This window comes from Haematobia irritans, chromosome 4, assembly GCF_050003625.1.
Source record: "Haematobia irritans isolate KBUSLIRL chromosome 4, ASM5000362v1, whole genome shotgun sequence".
NCBI lineage: Eukaryota > Metazoa > Arthropoda > Insecta > Diptera > Muscidae > Haematobia > Haematobia irritans.
In genome coordinates this window covers 21,939,089-21,961,814 of record NC_134400.1, presented here as the reverse complement: position 1 = coordinate 21,961,814, position 22,726 = coordinate 21,939,089, and the positions used below count along the sequence as shown (strand labels likewise).

Below are 22,726 nucleotides of genomic sequence, written 5' to 3'. Positions count from 1 at the left end.
GAAACAAGCTATCGACTTGAAACTTGGCACACGTAGTTGTTATTGATGTAGGTCGGAAGGTATTGCAAATGGGCCATATCGCTCCACTTTTACGTATAGCCCCCATATAAACGGACCCCCAAAATTTGGCTTGCGGGGACTCTAAGAGAAGCAAATTTCATCCGATCCGGCTGAAATTTGGTACATGGTGTGAGCATATGATCTCTAACAACCATGCAAAAACTGGTCCACATCGGTCCATAATTATATATAGCCCCCATATAAACCGATCCCCCGATTTGGCTTGCGGAGCCTCTAAGAGAAGCAAACTTCACCCGATCCGGTTGAAATTTGGTTCATGGTGTAAGTATATGGTCTCTAACAATATTTGAAATGTTGAAATGCATGTGGTGTTAATATATTGCCTCAAACACCCAGATTCGACCTCCGGAGCCCCTTGGAAGGACAAGGTATCTTAAAACTTCCTAAAATCGTCTTGAAATAAGGGGGTCGCTTTATATGAGGACTATGTACAATAACGATCGAAATGGACCAATTTGTGTATGAGTGGGGATGGGTTTATCTAAGGGCTATATATAACTATATACCGACATGAACCTAGTTACGCGTGGTTATTAGCGGCTATATACTAGCACAATGCATCAAATTTCAACTGAAACGTGTGGAATTTCCTCCTCCAAGAGGTTCCAAAACCAAATCTGGAGATCGGTTTATATGGGCTCTATATACGATTATGGACCGATATGGACCAATTTTTGCATGGTTTTAAAGACCATATACTAATACCATTATAATACCAATAATTATATATAGCCCCCATATAAACCGATCCCCAGATTTGACCTCTGGAGTCGCGTGGAAGAGCAAAATTCATCCGATTCGGTTGAAATTTGGTACGTGATGGTAGTATGTGGTCTCTAACAACCATGCATGTATTCATATCAGTCCATAATTATATATAGCCCCCATATAAACCGATCCCGAGATTTGGTTTTGGAGCCCCTTGGAGGAGCAAATTTCATCCGAGTCAGTTGAAATTTGGTACATTGTGGTAGTATATGACCCTTAACAACCATGGCTAACTAGGTCCGTATCGGTCTATAGTAATATATATAGCCCTCAGATAAATCGATCACCAATCACACAAATATTGGTCCATATCAAGTTCATATTGGACCCATATAGGCGACCCCCATATTTCAATTCTGGCTCTCTAAGTACCAAGTCCATATATATATATATATATATATATATATATATATATATATATATATATATATATATATATATATATATATATATATATATATATATATATATATATATATATATATATATATATATATATATATATATATATATATATATATATATATATATATATATATATATATATATATATATATATATATATATATATATATATATATATATATATATATATATATATATATATATATATATATATATATATATATATATATATATATATATATATATATATATATATACCGCATCGGATGAATTTTGCTCCTCTAAGAGTCTCCGGAGGTCAAATCTGGGGATCTGTTTATAGGGGACTATATATAATTATGGACCGATATGAACCAATTTTTGCATGGTTCTAGAGACCATATACTTAACATGTAGGCTGATAACTCCCCGGTCTAACAAAGAAAACGCTTTTTTTTTCAAAATTCGTTTTTATTATTCAACATAGTTCCCTTCAAAAGCGATACAACGATCTTCCAACGACCTTCCAGTTTTTTGATACCATTTTGGTAGTACGCCATAGTTTCGGCGATTACCTCTTCATTGCAGCCAAATTTTTCCCCTGCGAGCATCCTTTTGAGGTCTGAGAACAAGAAAAAGTCGCTGGGGCCAGATCTGGAGAATACGGTGGGTGGGGAAACAATTCGAAGCCCAATTCATGATTTTTTTCCATCGTTCTCAATGACTTGTGGCACGGTGCGTTGTCTTGATGGAACAACACTTTTTTCTTCTTCATAACATATGGGGCCGTTTTGCCGCGATTTTGACTTTTAAACGCTCCAATAACGCCATATAATAGTCACTGTTGATGGTTGTTCCCTTCTCAAGATAATCGATAAAAATTATTCCATGCGCATCCCAAAAAAACAAAGGCCATTAATTTGCCAGCGGACTTTTGAGTCTTTCCACGCTTCGGAGACGGTTCACCGGTCGCTGTCCACTCAGCCGACTGTCGATTGGACTCAGGAGTGTAGTGATGGAGCCATGTTTCATCCCTTGTCACATATCGACGAAAAAACTCGGGTGTCTTACGAGTTAACAGCTGCAAACACCGCTCAGAATCATCGACACGTTGTTGTTTTTGGTCAAATGTGAGCTCGCGCGGCACCCATTTTGCACAGAGCTTCCGCATATCCAAATATTGATCAATGATATGACCAACACTTTCCTTTGATATCTTTAAGGCCTCTGCTATCTCCATCGACTTCATTTTACGGTCATTCAAAATCATTTTGTGGATTTTTTTGATGTTTTCGTGGTGGTTACCGACCTCTTTCGGGCTTCCACTGCGTTCACCGTCCTCCGTGCTCATTTCACCACGCTTGAATTTTACATACCAATCAATTATTGTTGATTTCCCTGGGGCAGAGTCCGGAAACTCATTATCAAGCCAAGTTATTGCTTTCACTGTATTTTTCCCCTTCAGAAAACAATATTTTATCAAAACACGAAATTTCTTTTTTTTTCTACTTTTTTCACAATAACAAAAGTTGCTTCACAAAAGACGCTCTATCTCACAAACTAATTGACTTACAGACGTCAAATTTTGCCACGAATCATTTGAAGTTTGGTACTATATAAAAATAATATGCATTTAATACTAGCGACGCCATCTATGTGCCAGACCGGGGACTTATCAGCCAACCTGTTACAACATGTATCAAAAAACTGATCAAGAACTAAAATGCCTTATGTAGGTATTCAATGTGGTTTTCTATACCCTCCACAAATAATTATAGTGGTTTATATATGCTAAGAAATAAAAATATAGCTTGTCATGGTCAACTGTTACCACAAGGCAAGTAACTTTAGTTGAACTATCTATGGTGAAGGAAACATACGATTCTATCTGGCCGAACTTTCGGCTTCTGCTTTTTTCATGTAGGGTCAAAATCCTTTAAAAAACAATATTGGCTATATTTTTTTTCTCTGTGTAAACTTTAATACATAAATTTTCTCTCATTTGTTTCAAAGACATATAATTCTTAGGCTTTGTAGAGAATATCTCAATTAGTCAGGATTTTCAGACTCAAAGAAACATTAGTCTTTTCTTCCATATAGATTTGGATCGAGCGTACTAAGCAATTTAATGAAGTTACTTTGAGTGATTGAAGACCGTCAATGGTTTTCCTTAACAACTCCAATTCATTGCACATGGCTCTAGCTTACAAAGTAAAGAACATGCCTTTGATGAATTTCGCTACAATTTCAAAAGCTATTTTCTATGTCTGTTGCTTACCAACTTCGGTAAATTAGGCTTTCCGTGGGAATATTTGACGCTCAACACAAACACCCGTAAAAAGGACATTTATTCATTCATTAGTCAAGTCATTATGGCTTTTAATTAGCATCGTAACTTTGCTGCGAAAACAAATTTAACACATTTCGAGGCGACGACACCGGTAATGTTGTTGAAAAGCACTGGTGGGGAGGGAGTGGGTCATTAATGCGGTATCCACGAAGCTAATATTGTCTTTGTGGCCCTTCAGTGACACAGCAACATTACAGAAAAAGCAAAGGTAAATGTAAAAAGAAAACAACACCAAAGGCAAACATGTTGACTAAAACCACCCAAAATGGCAACAAAGTTTTGTCTCATTAACTTGGGAAAACAGCAAATGTCACACCTAACAAGTGGCTGCGTTAATTGCGTCCTTCAGACGCACATATAATTTAGGGAGAATATGTCAGAGAATTTAAGGAAACTTTTTGTTGTACCCTCCACCATAGGGTGAGGGGTATATTAACTTTGTAATTTCGATTGTAACACATCGAAATACTAGCCTCAGATCCGATAATGTATGTACATTCTGGGTCGTGAAGAATATATGATTCGATCGAACCATGTCCGTCCGACAGTTGGTTGAAATCACGCTTACTCCCGACGAAACAAGTTATTGACACAAATCAATATGTCAAAATTTTATTTCTATAGAAAATTTTGTCAACATTTTTATACCCTCCACCATAGAATGGGGAGTATTTTAACTTTGTCATTCCGTCTGTAACACATCGAAATATTGCTCTAAGACCCCATAACGCATATATATTCGTGGTGAAATTCTGAGTCGATTTGAGCATGTCCGCCCGTCCGTCCGTCTGTTGAAATTACGCTAACTTCCGAACGAAACAAGCTATCGACTTGAAACTTGGCATAAGTAGTTGCTATTGATGTAGGTCGGATGGTATTTCAAATGGGCCATATTGGACTACTTTTACGTATAAGCCCCATATAAGCCGTCCCCCAGATTTGGCTTGTTGAGCCTCTTGGAGGAGCAAAATTCATCCGATACGGTTGAAATTTGGTATATGGTTTTAGTATATGATCTCCAACAACCATGCAAAAATTGGTCCATATCGGTCCATAATTACATATAGGCCCCATATAAACCGATCCCAAGATTTGACCTCCGGAGCCTCTTGCAGGAGCAAAATTTATCCGATCCGGTTGAAATTTGGTACATGGTGTTAGTATATGGTCTCTAACAACCATGCAAGAATTGGTCCATATCAGTCCATAATTATATATAGCCCCTGTCTAAACTCAAGTTTAGACTTATTCATAATATAAAGATACATTTGAGTTTATATAGATACATTTGAATTTAACTTACTGAATTATTGTGAATTATACCGAACATAAACTTAAAATCAATGCTCTCATCACTATTACTAATTAATCAAAATGTTTATTGTGAATTATGTTATAATCATGGTTAATGTATGTAATAGCGCTTAAGTTTCTTGGTAAGCTTAGAGATTTATATTCTTTCAATTCTTTTCCACGTCTTGAACGTCATCATTTCTCATACTAGAGAAATTATGACAGTCATATAATATCCACAATTCTCTTGTTTTATTAAGGTAACCCTTCTGTTGTCCCATCAACCCCACATACAGTCCACTTACTTCAGGAATTGGTGTCCACTTATTTCTTCACCTTCTCCTCCGACACCCCTGTAGCCTAGCAATTAAACACCCCCATATAAACCGATCCCCATATTTGTCCTCCGGAGCCTATTGCAGGAGCAAAATTCATCCGATCCGGTTTAAATTTGGAACGTGTTTATGTGGTTTCTAACAAACACGATATGGACACGAATTGGTCCATATCGGTCCATAATTATATATAGCCCCCTCCAGATTTGATCTCCGGAGTCTCTTGGAGAAACAACATTCATCCAATCCGGTTCAAATTTGCAACGTTGTGTTAGTATGTGGCCGCTAATAACCATGCCAAATTGTTTCCATATCGGTCTATAGTTATATATAGCCGATCCCTAATCACACAAAAATTGGTCCATATCGGTTCATATTCATGATTGCAATTCGAGCTAAAAATAATCTACCAAAATTTTATTTCTATAGAAAATTTTGTCAAAATTTTTCCTTCTATAAAAAAATTTTTCAAAATGTTATTCCTATAGAAAATTTTGTCAAACTTTATTTCTATAGAAAATTTTGGCAAAATTTTATTTCTATAGAAAATTTTGTCAAAATTTTAATTCTGTAGAAAATGTTGTCAAAATTTTATTTCTATAGAAACTTTTATCAAAATTTTATTTCTATACAAAATTTTGTCAAACTTAATTATATACGTATTTAATCGGCCTTTTTTAGTTTAATATATACCACGTATGGACTAACTTACAATTTAGAAGACGGTGTTAGGAATTTTTAAGATACATTGCCATTGGCAAGTGTTACCGCAATCCAAGCAATTCGACTGTGGATGACAGTATTTAGTAGAAGTTTCTACGCAATCCATGGTGGAGGGTACATAAGCTTCGGCCTGGCCGAACTTACGGCCGTATATACTTGTTATTTCTATTTTTATTTCTATTGAATAATTTTATTTCAATAACATTCTATATTTTTGCCGAGCTTGAGATCTTTTTGTCTTATTATTTATTTATTCAATTCATCCGTCCTAATATTTCGCAATTTTCGCTGAATTGCTTCCTCAGAGGTACAAGATCTATAAACATATGTTGATTTTAATTAATTAATTAAATTAAATTAAACAATTAACACAAATTTCGAATACATAGTAAATTAAAAACATCTTATTCTAAACATCATCTACCAGGCGAACATAAATGTTAAGACGTAACGATTATCTCCCACTTACATACACGCACAGAAAAACCATGTTTGGACATGGTTGCCGCATCCATTTAATGCTTATCTAGAGCATGTAATTGTCGCGAAAACCATGTATTTTGTCTTTGTAAAAATAGTTTTCGAGCGGAGAAAAATGTATGGTGACAATAAGCATTTGAATGGTTCTCAAATACCGCAAACATGTTCTACCATTTAAATGATAGAATTTGAGACCATTAAATGGTCGGGAAAATCATGTACCTGACCATTAAATTTTTTTACTTTTTTACAGGGAAAAAAGTATTTTTATAGATTAAGTATAGATATGTCTAGAACCATTACATGGCCATAAAGACAATTTACATTTTTTTCGTGACCATTTAATTTTTTAACTTTTTTGCAGCGAAAAGAATTTTATAAAAACATTGAGCAGGTACACACGATTTTCATTTTGCGCGTCAGTCGTGTGTTGATTGTTTCTTGGAATGGACGGAGAATACGGATTTACTGTGTTTTGTGTTAATTTATTTATTCATAAGTGGCACGTGGTTTTATGTGAACACAAAAAAGGAAAGTGTAATTGAAAAATATACCTGTTTTTTGTAATGCATTTTGCTATATGGATCATTTATTTTTATTTGCAGTTACATGATGTCTGCGTTTGTACATTTGATGGGAACACGATGTAAATATGGAATGATTACTTATTGTTGAAATTGAAATAAAATAGTGTGTGTAAAAATATGTGATGTTTGACATTATAAATACAAACAAACAATGAATTAGTTTATAAATAAATAAAAACAAATAAATAAAGTTAATTGTGTGTTTTCTTTTCTCAAGTGGCGCCCTTTTTTCGACGACGAAAAAAGTTTTTTCATAAAGATCAAAACATTTTAGGTTGTGACCATGTTCTTTTAACTAGAAGAAAAACATTTTGAATGAATACATTTTAAATCGTGACCATTGTCTTTTCATCCAAACAAAATTCTTTTCATCAATATAATAACATTTTAGATGAGGACAATTATATTTTTCTTAGAACCATGTTCACTGATCCAACATGGTTGCAGGTTAAAATGTTACATGGTCGCCGCAAAAATAGCTCCTATCATATTATTTTGCTCTTCGAATATGATTGTGACAATCATGTTTCTTCTCTGCGTGTATAAGACAATTACTATACACAAAAATTCTTATTAGAGGTAGTAAAGCATCACTGCTCTCGTCAGCTTTCTCTATTGCACTGTTGGTTGATGTTGTTGTTCGAATTGTTCTTCGTCTGTCGGTGATCGTTTTTGCATATGATATGTCTGTATATGTTGGCGATGTTGTCTGTGTCCGTTTTGTAATTCATTATTCGGTTTGTTGGTACATTATTAATATGCAGCATTTCTAATGTGTATCTTTTGCTGGTATTGTTATTACACTAGCTCTAAAGGGTGATACGGTCAAAATTTGTTCAAGGGAAAACGCGTGTAAATCGGTGAAATCGTTTATTTAAAAAATCAAATTAAATTTCTTTTTATACCCTCCACCATAGGATGGGGGTATATTAACTTTGTCATTCCGTTTGTAACACATCGAAATATTGCTCTAAGACCCCATAAAGTATATATATTCTGGGTCGTGGTGAAATTCTGAGTCGATATAAGCATGTCCGTCCGTCCGTCCGTCTGTCCGTCCGTCTGTGGAAATCACGCTAACTTCCGAACGAAACTAGCTATCGACTTGAAACTTGGCACAAGTAGTTGTTATTGATGTAGGTATTGAAAATGGGCCATATCGGCCCACGTTTACGTATAGCCCCCATATAAACCGATCCCCAAATTTGGCTTGCGGAGCCTTCCGGAGCAGCAAAATTCATCCGATCCGGTTGAAATTTGGTACGTGGTCTAAGTATACGGTCTCTAACAACCATGCAAAAATTGGTCCATATCGGTACATAATTATATATAGCCCCCATATAAACCGATCCCCAGATTTGACCTCCGGAGCCTCTTGGAGGAGCAAACTTCATCCTACCCGATTGAAATTTGGTACGTGGTGTTAGTATATGGTCTCTTACAACCATGCAAAAACTGGTCCATATCGGTCCATAATTATATATAGCTCCCATATAAACCGATCCCCAGATTTGACCTCCGGAGCCTCTTGGAGGGGCAAAATTCATCCGATCCAATTGAAATTTAGTACGTGGTGTTAGTATATGGTCTCTAACAACCATTCAAAAATTGGTCCATATCGGTCCATAATTATATATAGCTCCCATATAAACCGATCCCCAGATTTGACCTCCGGAGCTTCTTGGAGGAGCAAAAGTCATCCGATGCGGTTGAAATTTGGTACATTTCGTTAGTATATGGCCTCTAACAGCCATGTAAAAATTGTCAAATTTTATTCCTATAGAAAGTTTTGTCAAAATTTCATTTCTATAGAAAGTTTTGTAAAAAGTTTATTTCTATAGCAATGTTTGTCAACATTTTATTTCCATCGAAAATTTTGTCAAAATTTTATTTCTATAGAAAATTTTGTAAAAAATTTATTTCTGTAGAAAATTTTGTCAACATTTTATTTCTATAGACAATTTTGTCAACATTTTATTTCTATAGAAAATTTTGTCAAGTTTTTATTTCTATAGAAAATTTTGTTAAAATTTTATTTCTATAGAAAATTTTGTCAAACTGAATTATATACGTATTTAATCGGCCTTTTTTTTGTTTAATATATACCCCTTATGGACTAACTTACAATTTAGAAGACAGTGTTAAAAAGTTTTACGATACCTTGCCATCGGAAAGTGTTATCGCAACCCAAGTAATTCGATTGTGGATGACAGCCTTTAGTAGAAGTTCCTACGCAATCCATGGTGGAGGGTACATAAGATTCGGCCTGGCCGAACTTACGGCCGTATATACTTGTTCAAGTTCAATTAGTATAAAATTCAGGAAAAATATTCAGTTAGGCTTTCGCTTTTCCAAATCCGAATTGCCGGGCCTCACGCTTGACACCTGCCATCAGATTTTGTACAGCCACCTTGTCCACCTTCTTCGCCGCAGAAAGCCAGTTTGCCTTGAACTGCTGCTCGTCCTTAGCAGTTTTTTTTTTGGTCTTCTTTAGGTTCCGCTTGACAATAGCCCAGTATTTCTCAATTGGGCGGAGCTCTGGCGTGTTGGGAGGTTTCTTGTCCTTGGGAACCACCTGCACGTTGTTGGCGGCGTACCACTCCATGTCCTTTTTACCGTAATGGAAAGATGCCAAATCCGGCCAAAACAGTACGGAACAACCGTGTTTCTTCAGGAAAGGCAGCAGACGTTTATTCAAACACTCTTTCACGTAAATCTCTTGGTTGACAGTCCCGAAAGCTATGAAAATGCTTCTTTTCAAGCCACAGGTACAGATGGCTTGCCAAACCAGATATTTTTTTGCGAACTTTGACAGTTTTATGTGCTTGAAAATATCTGCTACCTTTCCCCTTCCTTTTGCCGTATAAAACTCCTGTCCCGGAAGCTGCTTTTAGTCGGCTTTGACGTAGGTTTCGTCGTCCATTACCACACAGTCAAACTTCGTCAGCATTGTCGTGTACAGCCTCCGGGATGGCGCTTTGGCCGTCGTATTTTGTTTATCATCGCGATTTGGAGTCACTACCTTCTTGTAAGTCGATAGTCCGGCTCGTTTTTTGGCTCGATGCACGGTTGTAGACGATACACCCAGCTTATTTGCGGCATCTCGGAGAGAGAGGTTAGGGTTTCGCTTGAAACTACCGGCAACTCTCTTTGTCGTCTCAGCGGCTTCCGGTTTTCGATTTCCCCCCGACCCAGGCTTCCTGGCTGTCGACAAACGTTCCCCAAACACTTTAATTACATTTGTAACGGTTGATTTGGCAACTTTTAGCGATTTTGCCAGCTTTGCGTGTGAGTAGCTCGGATTTCGCGATGCGCGAGCAAAATTTTGATACGCTGCTCTTCTTGCTTGGACGGCATTTTGACAACTGAAGAGTGAATTCCAAAATCAAAATAGGAACAACATTCTACACACACACACCTTCAAAATGAGGGGTGTTCAGGTTTCTAAATGCAAAATTGAATGAAATACGTCAAGTTTATATTGACCAAATTTTGACCGTATCACCCTTTAATATGAATTTTTATACCCTTCACCACTACTGTAGTACAGGGTATAATAAGTTTGTGCATTTGTATGTAACGCCATGAAATAGTGGTGATAGACCCATCTTTTAGTATACCGATCGGCTTGGAATTAAATTCTGAGTCGATTTAGCGATGTCCGTCTGTCTGTCTGTCCGTCCGTCTGTCTGTATATGTAATTTTGTGCACAAAGTACAGCTCGCAATTTAAGTCCGATCGTCCTCAAATTTTGCATAGGGCCGTTTCTTGGGACAGAGACAATAGCTATTGGTTTTGGAAAAAATCGGTTGAGATTTAGATATAGTTGCCATATATATTTATCCCCGATGTGGTCATAGTTAGCGTGTTTATCAAACGATTTACTTGAAATACCGTACATCCAAATATTTTATGAATCTCGAAAATCTTGCAAAATATCAGCCAAATCGGTTCAGATTTAGATATAGCTCCCATATATATCTTTCGTCCGATTTAGACTCATATGACCACAGAGGCCAAAGTTTACTACCGATCTTCGTGAAATTTTGCACAGAGGGTAGTATTGACATTCTACCAATGCTTGGTAAATTTGATTGAAATCGGTTCAAATTTAGATATAGCTCCCATATATATCTTTCGTCCGATTTGAACTTATATGGCCACAAAAGCCAGAGTTTTGCCGTGATTTGCTTCAAATTTTGCACAAGGGGTACGTTTAATAGTATCGTTAAGTGTGTCAAATTTTGTTAAAATCGGTTCAGATTTAGATATAGCTCACATATATATCTTTCGTCCGATTTGAACTTATATGGCCACAAAAGCCAGAGTTTTGCCCTGACTTACTTCAAATTTTGCACAAGCGGTACTTTTAACGATACTATTGTATGTACCAAATATGGTCAAAATCGAATTCAGATTTTGATATAGCTCTCATATATATCTTTCGTCCGATCCAGGTCTTGCCGTGATGTGCTTCAAATTTCGCACAAGGAGTACGTTTAGTAGTATCGGTAATTGTGCCAAATTTGGTTGAAATCGGTTCAGATTTAGATATGGCTCCCATATATATCTTCCGTCCGATTTGCACTCATATGACCAGTGGGGCCAAAGTTATACTCCCATTTACGTGAAATTTCGCATAGATAGCAGATCTATTATTCTAACTATACATGTCAAATTTAGTCAAGATCGGTTCAGATTATATATATGTAGCTCCCATATATACGTACACCAGAGTTGGGGAATATGGTAGACTGTTACATATTTTAGACCCATTTTCAATGGAAGTTTCCTCCAATTAACTGGATAGCGTTAGCCGATTTAAATTTTAATTCTAGAGATTTTGCAGAAGTAAAAAAATTGTCTCCTTAATATAGATTCCAGCAAATGTGAAGTAATTGAGATGGTAACACAAATTTTGGCCTACATAGGGGTGAAGGGTATAATATAGTCTGCCCATCCCAACTTTAGATTTTCCTTACTTGTTTTTTACTAACATACTCGTTGTGTACCATCCCATGGCATTAGCCGACTCAAATTTTAAGTCTATAGATTATATATTTTGTTCAGATGGAGTCAGATTTAAATGTATGTATTTGGGACAAAAACCTTTATATAAGCACCCAAAAAATTTGACGGATTTGATATAGTATCGAAAATGTGGATTTACAAAGTGGTGCAGGGTATAATATAGTTGGCCGCGCCCGACTTTACACTTTTCTTACTTGTTTTATATATAATTTTGTCAGGATTTTATTTCTATGGAAAATTTTGTCAAAATTGTATTTCTATAGAAAATTTTGTCAAAATTTTATTTCCATAGAAAATTTTGTTAAAATTTTATTTCTATGGGAAAATTTTTCAAGATTTCATGTCTATAGAAAATTTTGTCAAAATGTTATTTGAATAAAAAATTTTGTCAAAATTTTATTTCAATAGAAAATGTTGTCAAAATTTTATTTCTATATAAAATTTTGTCAAAATTTTATTTCCGTAGAAATTTTTGTCAAAATTTTATTTCCATAGACAATTTTGTCAAAATTTTATTTCTAGAGAAAATTTTTTCAAAATTGTATTTCTGTAGAAAATTTTGTCAAAATTTTATTTCTATAGAAAATTTTGTTAAAATTGTATTCCTATAGAAAATTTTGCAAAATTTAATATTTATAGAAAATTTTGACAAAATTTTATTTCTATATGAAAATTTGTCAACGTTTTATTTCTATAGAAAATTTAGTCAACATATTTAGTTCTAAAGAAAATTTGGTCAAAATTTTATTTCCATAGAAAATTTTGTTAAAATTTTAGTTCTATTGAAAAAATTTTCAAGATTTCATTTCTATAGAAACTTTTGTCAGGTCTCTAACGATAGCCACATCACGAATGACTCTATTTGTCAATTATATAGATCAAAATATTTTTGTAAGTTTATAACAAATAAAACCAAATGTTACCGGAGTAATTCTGTCAGCTGTTAGACGAGTGGTTTAGAAATGATAACAATCTGAAATTCGTTTCAGTCACAGTATACTAGGTTCCGTCTGATTTTAGATTTACCTTTCTTGTTTTTGATTGCTTTACCAATATCCTTAATTCCTAAAGAATAATAAAATCCTCTTAAAAAAAAAACTTATTTCCGGTCTGTTTATAGTTTTCCCATCCGACTCCAACTATCTGGGAGAGGAAAGTCAATTTATATTAATGGATTGCAAATGGTGCACGCCAGCAGCTGAACACTGAAATTATTTCTGTTGCTTTACCCTGCTGTCTTGCCCAATTCAAGTATCCTATTTGAAAGAATTCTGTTTTTCGTTGGTCATTATTAACCTAAAGGAAACAACGAATAACTTTATTTTTATTTTCCTTTCATATAATTTAATTCTTAAAAATTGTTTTCACACACACACTCACACACTCTCCCATATGAGTAGCAGTGAAACTACAACTAAATTGAGAAACATATGAAGTTTACAGGATATGCAGGATATACAACCATAAAGAGATTCAGCACCCATAGAACAACCAAGCAGTGTTAACAAATGGGAAATGAACAAAAAAAAAAAAAAAAAAACTAAAAAAAAAATACAAAAAATTATCCCGCTGGTTAATGGCCACAAATGTTGCCAGCACCCTAACTAGAGCGTTAGGGGTGATGATAGTAGGACTACAACTATGACGACAAGGCAATTTCTGCTGCTGTTGAAGCTGCTATTGCTGTATGAAGTGAGATAGTCGATGGTTGGTTGTTGCTGTTGTTGGGCCACTTGCATTTGTTATGGTTGGTACGTAGTTAACTACCAAGGCTTTTAAGTGTAATTGCCGTACCCCAAGTGTATATAACGAGCATTATTTTCATGCATTTACCAGACGCTTTTAACAATATTACTATGTCCTCTTCTGGCCCCTCCTGGGTTGAAAAGTCGTAGTTTTTTTTGTTATTTGGTATCCCCGGTGCGCATGCTGTGTCTTAGCCTTTTTTTTTATTGCCTACTCTCAATATACTGGCCAAAGAGTGAAATGTGGATTTAAAAAAATGTATTTAAACATCATTTAAAATAATATTTTAAAGACATTCTGGGCAAGTGAAAAAAGAATAAAAAAGTATATTAATGCTATAAATCCATTATTCCAATAATCGGCCTTTGGTTTGAAATAACAAGTATAGGCCAAAATTTCGACCTAATGTTTTATACCCTTCACCATAGATTGCGTAAAAATTTCTACTAATGACTGCTGTTCTGGTGACAATTGTCGATGGCAAGAGAGAAAGTTTTATTTCTTAACATCGTGTTCTAAATTTAAGTTAGTCTATTTGGTGTCTATTTTAAAGAAAACAAGTAAGTAAAGTCTAAATTCGGGCGGGGCCGACTATATTATACCCTTCACCCCTATGTAGGCCAAAATTTGTGTTACCATCTCAACTACTTCACATTTGCTGGAAGCTATATAAAGGAGACAATTTTTTTACTTCTACAAAATCTCTAGAATTAAAATTTAAATCGGCTAACGCTATCCAGTTAATTGGAGGAAACTTCCATTGAAAATGGGTCTAAAATGTGTTACAGTCTACCATATTTCCCCAACTCTGGTGTACGTATATATGGGAGCTATATATAATCTGAACCGATTTTGACTAAATTTGACATGAATAGTTAGAATAATAATTCTGCTATCTATGCGAAATTTCACGTAAATGGGAGTATAACTTTGGCCCCCCTGGTCATATGAGTACAAATCGGGCTAAAGATATATATGGGAGCTATATCTAAATCTGAACCGATTTCAACGAAATTTGGTATACTTAATGATAATATTAAACTAAATCTGACCCGATTTCAACGAAATTTGGTATACTTAACGAAATTTGGTATACTATTAAACGTACTCCTTGTGCAAAATTTGAAGCAAATCAGGGCAAAACTCTGGATTGTGAGGCCATATAAGTTCAAATCGGACGAAAGATATATATGGGAGCTATATCTAAATCTGAACCGATTTCAATAAAATTTGGCACACTTGACTACACTACTAATTGTACTCCTAGTGCAAAATTTCAACTAAATTGGGGTAAAACTCTGGCTTCTGGGACCGTATTAGTCCATATCGGGCGAAAGATATATATGGGAGCTATATCTAAATCTGAACCGACTTCAATAAAATTTGGCACACTTGACTATAGTACTAATTGTTCTTCTTGTGCAAAATTTTAAGCAAATTAGGGTAAAACTCTGGGACCATATACGTCCATATCGGGCGAAATATATATATATAGGGGCTATATCTAAATCCGAACCGATTTCTTCCAAAATCAATAGGGTTCTATTCTGAGCCAAAACACATACTTGTGACAAATTTGAAGTCGATTGGACTAAAACTGCGACCTAGACTTTGATTACAAAAATGTGTTCACGGACAGACGGACATGGCTATATCGACTCAGGAGCCCAACCTGAGCATTTTTGCCAAAGACACCATGTATCTTTTCCTTCTGGGTATTGCAAACATATGCACTAATTTATAATACCCTGTTCCACAGTGTAGCGCAGGGTATAAAAAATTGATGTTTGGTCGGATCAGGTATCCTTTGTATGCAAGGCGGACATGCTAACTATTGCTCCACGTAGCCAACAAATCTATGGCTCGTGGGCGCTGCAAACTATGGTATAACAAGTATATACGGCCGTAAGTTCGGCCAGGACGAAGCTTATGTACCCTCCACCATGGATTGCGTAGAAACTTCTACTGAAGACTGTCATCCACAATCGAATAACTTGGGTTGCGGTAACACTTGCCGGTGGCAAGGTATCTTAAAATTTCCTAACACCGTAATATATACCATCACCGGCTATAGAGTAGCCGGTGATTCTTTTTATTATATTTTTTATTCTAATTAATGTTATAAATTAAGTCAATTATTCAAAGAATTGTGTAGTTTTTGGGTCATATATGGTCTAGCGACTTGACTCTTTATGAAATAAATAAATAAATAAATAAATACCACATAGTCCATACGTGGTATATATTAAACTAAAAAGGCCGATTAAATACGTATATAATTAAGTTTAAAGTTTCTATAGAAATAAAATTTTGACAACATTTTCTATAGAAGTAAAATTTGGAAAAAAATTTCTATAGAAACAAAATTTTGACAAAATTTTCCATATTGACCAATTTTTGTGTGATTGGGGATCGGCTATATATAACTATAGACCGATACGGACCAATTTTGCCATGGTTATTAACGGCCTTATACTAACACCACGTTGCAAATTTCAACCGGATCGGATGAATTTTGCTCCTCCAAGAGGCTCCAGAGATTAAATCTGGGGAACGGTTTATATGGGGGCTATATATAACTATGGACCGATATGGACCAATTCTTGCGTGTTTCTTAGAGACCATATTCTAACACCATGTTCCAAATTTCAACCGGATCGGATGAATTTTGCTCCTCCAAGAGGCTCCGGAGGACAAATCTGTGGATCGATTTATATGGGGGCTATATATAATTATGGACCGATATGGACCAATTCTTGCATGGTTGTTAGAGACCAGCGTTGCCAATTTAGCTTATTTCCCGCTAGATTTGGCTTTTTTTGAAGACGTTTAGCGGGGAAAAAATGCATTTAGCTTTTAGCTTTTTTTCTGGCTTTTTTTCATGACCCTTTTAGCTATTCTTGGCTTTTTTTATTTTCGACATGTTCCTATTGAAATATGGATAAAACTTCGTTTTTATCTAAGTCTTGCTGCCAGAATAAGGTTTTCCGCATATTTCAAAGCTCAATTGAAGCCTTAATAATTATTCCAGCCATTATGCGGGCATTTTTGCAGCAAATACACCTTGTTGTAAAGTTTTTTCCTCGTATTCATAAAAGTTATCGTAAACTTTAAATCTACTATTACCATACAAATTCCTTATATAAACTGTCAGAAAATTATTAGGAATAATAGCATTTGACTCGTTTATCCTTTTTATCCTATAATACGTATTCAAAAGTTATTATGATATTACTAAATTAAAATAGTAGATGTGAATTGCTTTGTACACTGAATATTGTCATGAGGCCAAAGATTTCATGTCTTTAAAATACGAACGCGAATTTTGGTTATAATAGCATTTGTGAATTTCTCTTATATGTTTTAAACTATTTTCCTTGTCCAAAAGCCGATAAAATCGTTTTGTCCTTATAGTTAAGTGATTCAACGTAAAAATGGGTATATTTTCATGAAAGAAGGCTAGGGTCAATTCTAAAAAATTCTGAAAATTAATTAAATACACCCAGAGAAGGAATATGATCACCTCAAACATGTTTTAAGAGCAAAATGTTATTTTTGGGCGGTGTAACATGGTTTTCGCAACCATGTTATTTTCTCGGAAATCATGTATCTGATTTCGGCAAGCAGTTTATATTTGACGATAAAACAACATTTTACTGACAAACATGTGACATGGTCACCATACAAAAATAACATTTTGCTCTTGAAACATGTTAGAGGTGATCATATTCCTTCTCTGCGTGTAGTCTTTAAATTTGTGGAGTTTTTGTATCTTGACCACAAACCAAAATAACGTTCAAAAATAGAAGAGGTTTTGCAACATATTATTTTAACAACGTATACACAGAATAATTTCTACTTAAAGTCGAGTCTGAATTTGGAAATTTACGTTGTCGTTAGCACGTTTTTAAAGCACTGTGATAGCTCATGAAGAAAAAGCTGAAAAAAAACGAATATATTCAAATTTGACTCTGAATCAATACCAAAATCATTAGTGTACAAAATCTTTGGAACCGAACATAGAAATAATTAAGGAAATAAAGTTTTGAATGTGGTATTATTTTTTTTAACATCAAAAAATGTAATAAAAAATTCGTAGTGATAGGATCAAAACAAATCTGCTATTTATTAATGGAATGGATTTACATTTACGAAAATTGGACAATAGGTTTGTATGGGAAATTTTCGAATAAAAGTTACTCAGTATAAACTTGCAAGACAGTTAGAAAGTGTTTTATTCTCTTGGGTAATATTTGGAGAAGTGTACACGTTCAGGAATTTATCATTAATTCAGTTAAAACGAAATATATTTATATTTTGATGATTAACCAGCTGATAATTGCAAGTTTACCGGGAAAAAAGTTTTTACTAGGAAATATAAATGAAGGACTTCCAGTAAAAATTTGTGATAGTAATCAAAATGTATCGAGTACGCAAACAGAGCTAATATGACATAGATTTTCTTACAGTCTCACAGAAATGGAAATAAAATGAATACAATTAAAATAATATGCATTTTAAGTGAAATAAAGCCTTTAAGTTTGTTAAATTTCAATCAAAAATTTGACTTTTGATACAAAAAAATTTAGCTTTTTTTCTAGCTATTTTTTAACATTTTTTAGCTTTTTTTGGCTAGTTTTTTGGACAAATCTAGCGGTTTTTGGTGAAACAATTCTGGCAACGCTGTTAGAGACCATATACTAACACCACGTACCAAATTTCAATCGGATCGGATGACTTTTGCTCCTCTAAGAGGCTCCAGAGGTCAAATCTGGGGATCGGTTTATATGGGGGTTATATATAACTATGGGCCAATGTGGACCAATTTTTGCATGGTCATTAGAGAAAATATACCAACATCATGTACCAAATTTCAACCGGATCGGATGACTTTTGCTCCTCTAAGAGGCTCCAGAGGTCAAATCTGGGGATCGGTTTATATGGGGGTTATATATAACTATGGGCCAATGTGGACCAATTTTTGCATGGTCATTAGAGAAAATATACCAACATCATGTACCAAATTTCAACCGGATCGGATGAAATTTGCTTCTCTTTTAGGCTCCGCAAGCCAAATCTGGGGATCGGTTTATATGGGGGCTATATATAATTATGGACCGATGTGGACCAATTTTTGCATGGTTGTTAGAGACCATATATATTTACACCACGTACCAAATTTCAATCGGATCGGATGACTTTTGCTCCTATAAGAGGCTCCAGAGTTCAAATCTGGGGATTGGTTTATATGGGGGCTATATATAACTATGGGCCGATGTGGACCAATTTTTGCATGGTCATTAGAGAACATATACCAACACCATGTACCAAATTTCAGCCGGATCGAATGAAATTTGCTTCTCTTAGAGCAATCGCAAGCCAAATTTGGGGGTCCGTTTATATGGGGGCTATACGTAAAAGTGGACCCATATGGACCAATTTTTGCACGGTTGTTAGAGACCATATACCAACACCATGTACCAAATTTCAGTCGGATCGGGTGAAATTTGCTTCTCTTAGAGCAATCGCAAGCCAAATTTAGGGGTCCGTTTATATGGGGGCTATACGTAAAAGTGGACCGATATGGCCCATTTGCAATACCATTCGAGCGACGTCAATGACAACTACTTGTGCCAAGTTTCAAGTCGAAAGCTTGTTTCGTTCGGAAGTTAGCGTGATTTCAACAGACGGACGGACATTCTCAGATCGACTCAGAATTTCACCACGACCCAGAATATATATATACTTTATGGGGTCTTAGAGCAATATTTCGATGTGTTACAAACGGAATGACAAAGTTAATATACCCCCATCCTATGGTGAAGGGTATAAAAATGTAACTTATAACGATAATTTTCTATTGGTAACTATAACAGCTACGTAGATCAGTGGATAGTGTGTTGGCTTACAAACTGTATGGTCCACGGTTCAATTCTCCGTCCAGGCGAATGGTAAAATTTAACAAATTTATAAAATTGAATAATTTCTTCAGCATTGTTTGTATTACAGAAAAATGTTTTAAGAACTAAAAACCTCGTGGAACTGAGAATGATGTGAGGGAATATGCAATTAAGCAAAAATAAAATTTTTTTAGCACAATCTTCTTTGGGTGAAAATTCTTCCAAACATATAATTGGTTAACATAAAACAAACATAATAATGTTTCGGCAATATCCAATAGTATATGTGCTTCCTGCAAAATATGTTTGGAACATATGTTAGAGAAGCAATTTTTTTTAGGGTGCGGAAAGGTACAAACCATTGAAAAACGTTAAATTGTAGTGAATTGAACAATATAGAAAACACAAATTTTAAATATCTTTTACGTTGAGGTAGCACTTTGTATCAGTTACCTTAAACTTGCTTTTGAGTTATATTTAATATGAGGTTTTATACTTACTGGCTATGTGTTCATTATGAAAGGCCAACATTGTTGTTTCGGGAGTAAAGTTGTATTGATTCCTTTTTTGTTTGACTACTTCGTTCTTATTGTTCGTTTTATAGAAATTAATTTTTATTTTACTCTATGGATAATGTGATTTGAGGGTCACACAAGTTAAACAATAACACTAGAATGTTGTTTATGTAATATATGGAATCCATATATAAATCTATATTTCTCTTCACGATATTTATTTATTTTTTTTTTTAATAAATTTTTTATTTTTATTTTTTACAAACACTCACGCACGTATCTTCTGTATCAACTTCTAAACAAATCGAGTATCAAACACCTGCAAAGAGAAAAAGCAATAGATATAAAATGCTTATTAACATATTGTAATATTTTAGTTTCATGGAAAATTTGAACTAGTTTTCTAAATTTTTTAGACAATTAAGTCGAGAGTATTAGAGGCTATTCCCTATATTATGTGGCTGTCGTGATATTTTAAATTTTAAGTTTAATAATTTGACTTTAATAATTTAGAAAAATTCTTTAAAATTAATGAAATTGTCTTGAGATTTTTTGTCTTTTTGTATCTTGACTACGAAGCAAAATAGTGTTAAATATAGGAAACATAGCATAGCATTACTTGAAACATAGCATACTTTCTAATGGAAATCGGGTCTGAATTTCGAAATTAAATTGGTCATTAATGAAATTTGTTTCCTAGAATCAAGTACGCAAAACACAAATTTAAAAGAGAATTGTATGTTATTTGAATACTCCGCTTCTTTGGCTCGGAATCAATACCAATATCATTAGAGTAAACACACAATCTTTGGGACCGGGCATGCTGTTCATTGCTTCATTGTATGGGGACTACACAGATTCTAGAATTATAAGAGTCCTTTTTATACCCTGCGCCACACTGTGGAACAGGGTATTATAAATTAGTGCATATGTTTGTAACACCCAGAAGGAGACGAGATAGACACATGGTGTCTTTGGCAATAATGCTCAGGGTGGGTCCCTGAGTCGATATAACCATGTCTGTCTGTCTGTCTGTCCGTCTGTCCGTCTGTCCGTCCGTCCGTCTGTCTGTGAACACATTTTTGTGATCAAAGTCTAGGTCGCAATTTAAGTCCAATCGCCTTCAAATTTGGCACATGTTCCTAATTTGGGTCAGAATAGAACCCTATTGATTTTGGAAGAAATCGGTACAGATTTAGATATAGCTCCCATATATATCTTTCGCCCGATATGCACTTATATGGACCCAGCAGCCAGAGTTTTATATCGATTTGCTTGAAATTTTGTAGAAACATAACACTTAGTCGTATAGTCAAGTGTGCAAAATTTTATTGAAATCGGTTCAGATTTAGATATAGCTCCCATATATATATTTCGCCCGATATGGACTTATATGGCCCCAGAAGCCAGATTTTTGGCCGAATGTGGTTGAAATTTTGCACTAGAAGTATAATTAGTAGTATAGTCAAGTGTGCAAAATTTGATTAAAATCGGTTCAGATTTAGATATAGCTCCCATATATATCTTTCGCCCGATATGGATTAATATGGTCCTAAAAGCCAGAGTTTTGGCCCAATTTGGTTGAAATTTTGCACAGGGAGTAGATTTATCATTGTAGCTATGCGTGCCAAATTTTACTGAAATCGGTTCAAATTTAGATATAGCTCCCATATATATATTTCGCCCGATATGGACTAATACGGTCCCAGAAGCCAGAGTTTTACCCCAATTTGGTTGAAATTTTGCACTAGGAGTACAATTAGTAGTGTAGTCAAGTGTGCCAAATTTTATTGAAATCGGTTCAGATTTAGTTCTAGCTCCCATATATACACTCATATGACCACAGTGGCCAATCTTTTACTCCGATTTAATTGAAATTTTGCACAGGGAGTAGAATTAGCATTGTAGCTATGCGTGCCAAATTTGGTTGAAATCGGTTCAGATTTAGATATAGCTCCCATATATAGCTTTCGCCCGATTTACACTCATATGACCACAGAGGCCAATTTTTTGCTCCGATTTAGTTGAAATTTTGCACAGAGAGTAGAATTAGCATTGTAGCTATGCGTGCCAAATTTGGTTGAAATCGGTTCAGATTTAGATATAGCTCCCATATATAGCTTTCGCCCGATTTACACTCATATGACCACAGAGGCCAATTTTTTGCTCCGATTTAGTTGAAATTTTGCACAGGAAGTAGAATTAGCATTGTAGCTATGCGTGCCAAATTTGGTTGAAATCGGTTCAGATTTAGATATAGCTCCCATATATATGTTTTTCTGATTTCGACAAAAATGGTCAAAATACCAACATTTTCCTTGTAAAATCGCCACTGCTTAGTCGAATAGTTGAAAAAATGACTCTAATTTTCTTAAACTTCTAATACATATATATCGAGCGATAAATCATAAATAAACTTTTGCGAAGTTTCCTTAAGATTGCTTCAGATTTAATTTCCCATATTTTTTTACTAGCATTGTGTTCCACCCTAGTCCATTAACCGACTTAAATTTTGAGTCTATAGATTTTGTAA

The 22,726-nt window shown here is 34.8% G+C and overlaps 1 protein-coding gene across 1 annotated transcript in view; it reads right to left on the bottom strand.

Moving 5' to 3' along the window:
- LOC142235321 (uncharacterized) overlaps nt 1-22,726 on the bottom strand; it is a 572,914-nt gene that overhangs the window by 143,077 nt on the left and 407,111 nt on the right. Inside the window, exon 2 of the mRNA XM_075306577.1 lies at nt 20,179-20,512. Coding sequence (XP_075162692.1) covers nt 20,179-20,209 — 31 coding nt within the window. The 5' untranslated portion in view covers nt 20,210-20,512. The remainder of the gene's footprint in view (nt 1-20,178; nt 20,513-22,726) is intronic.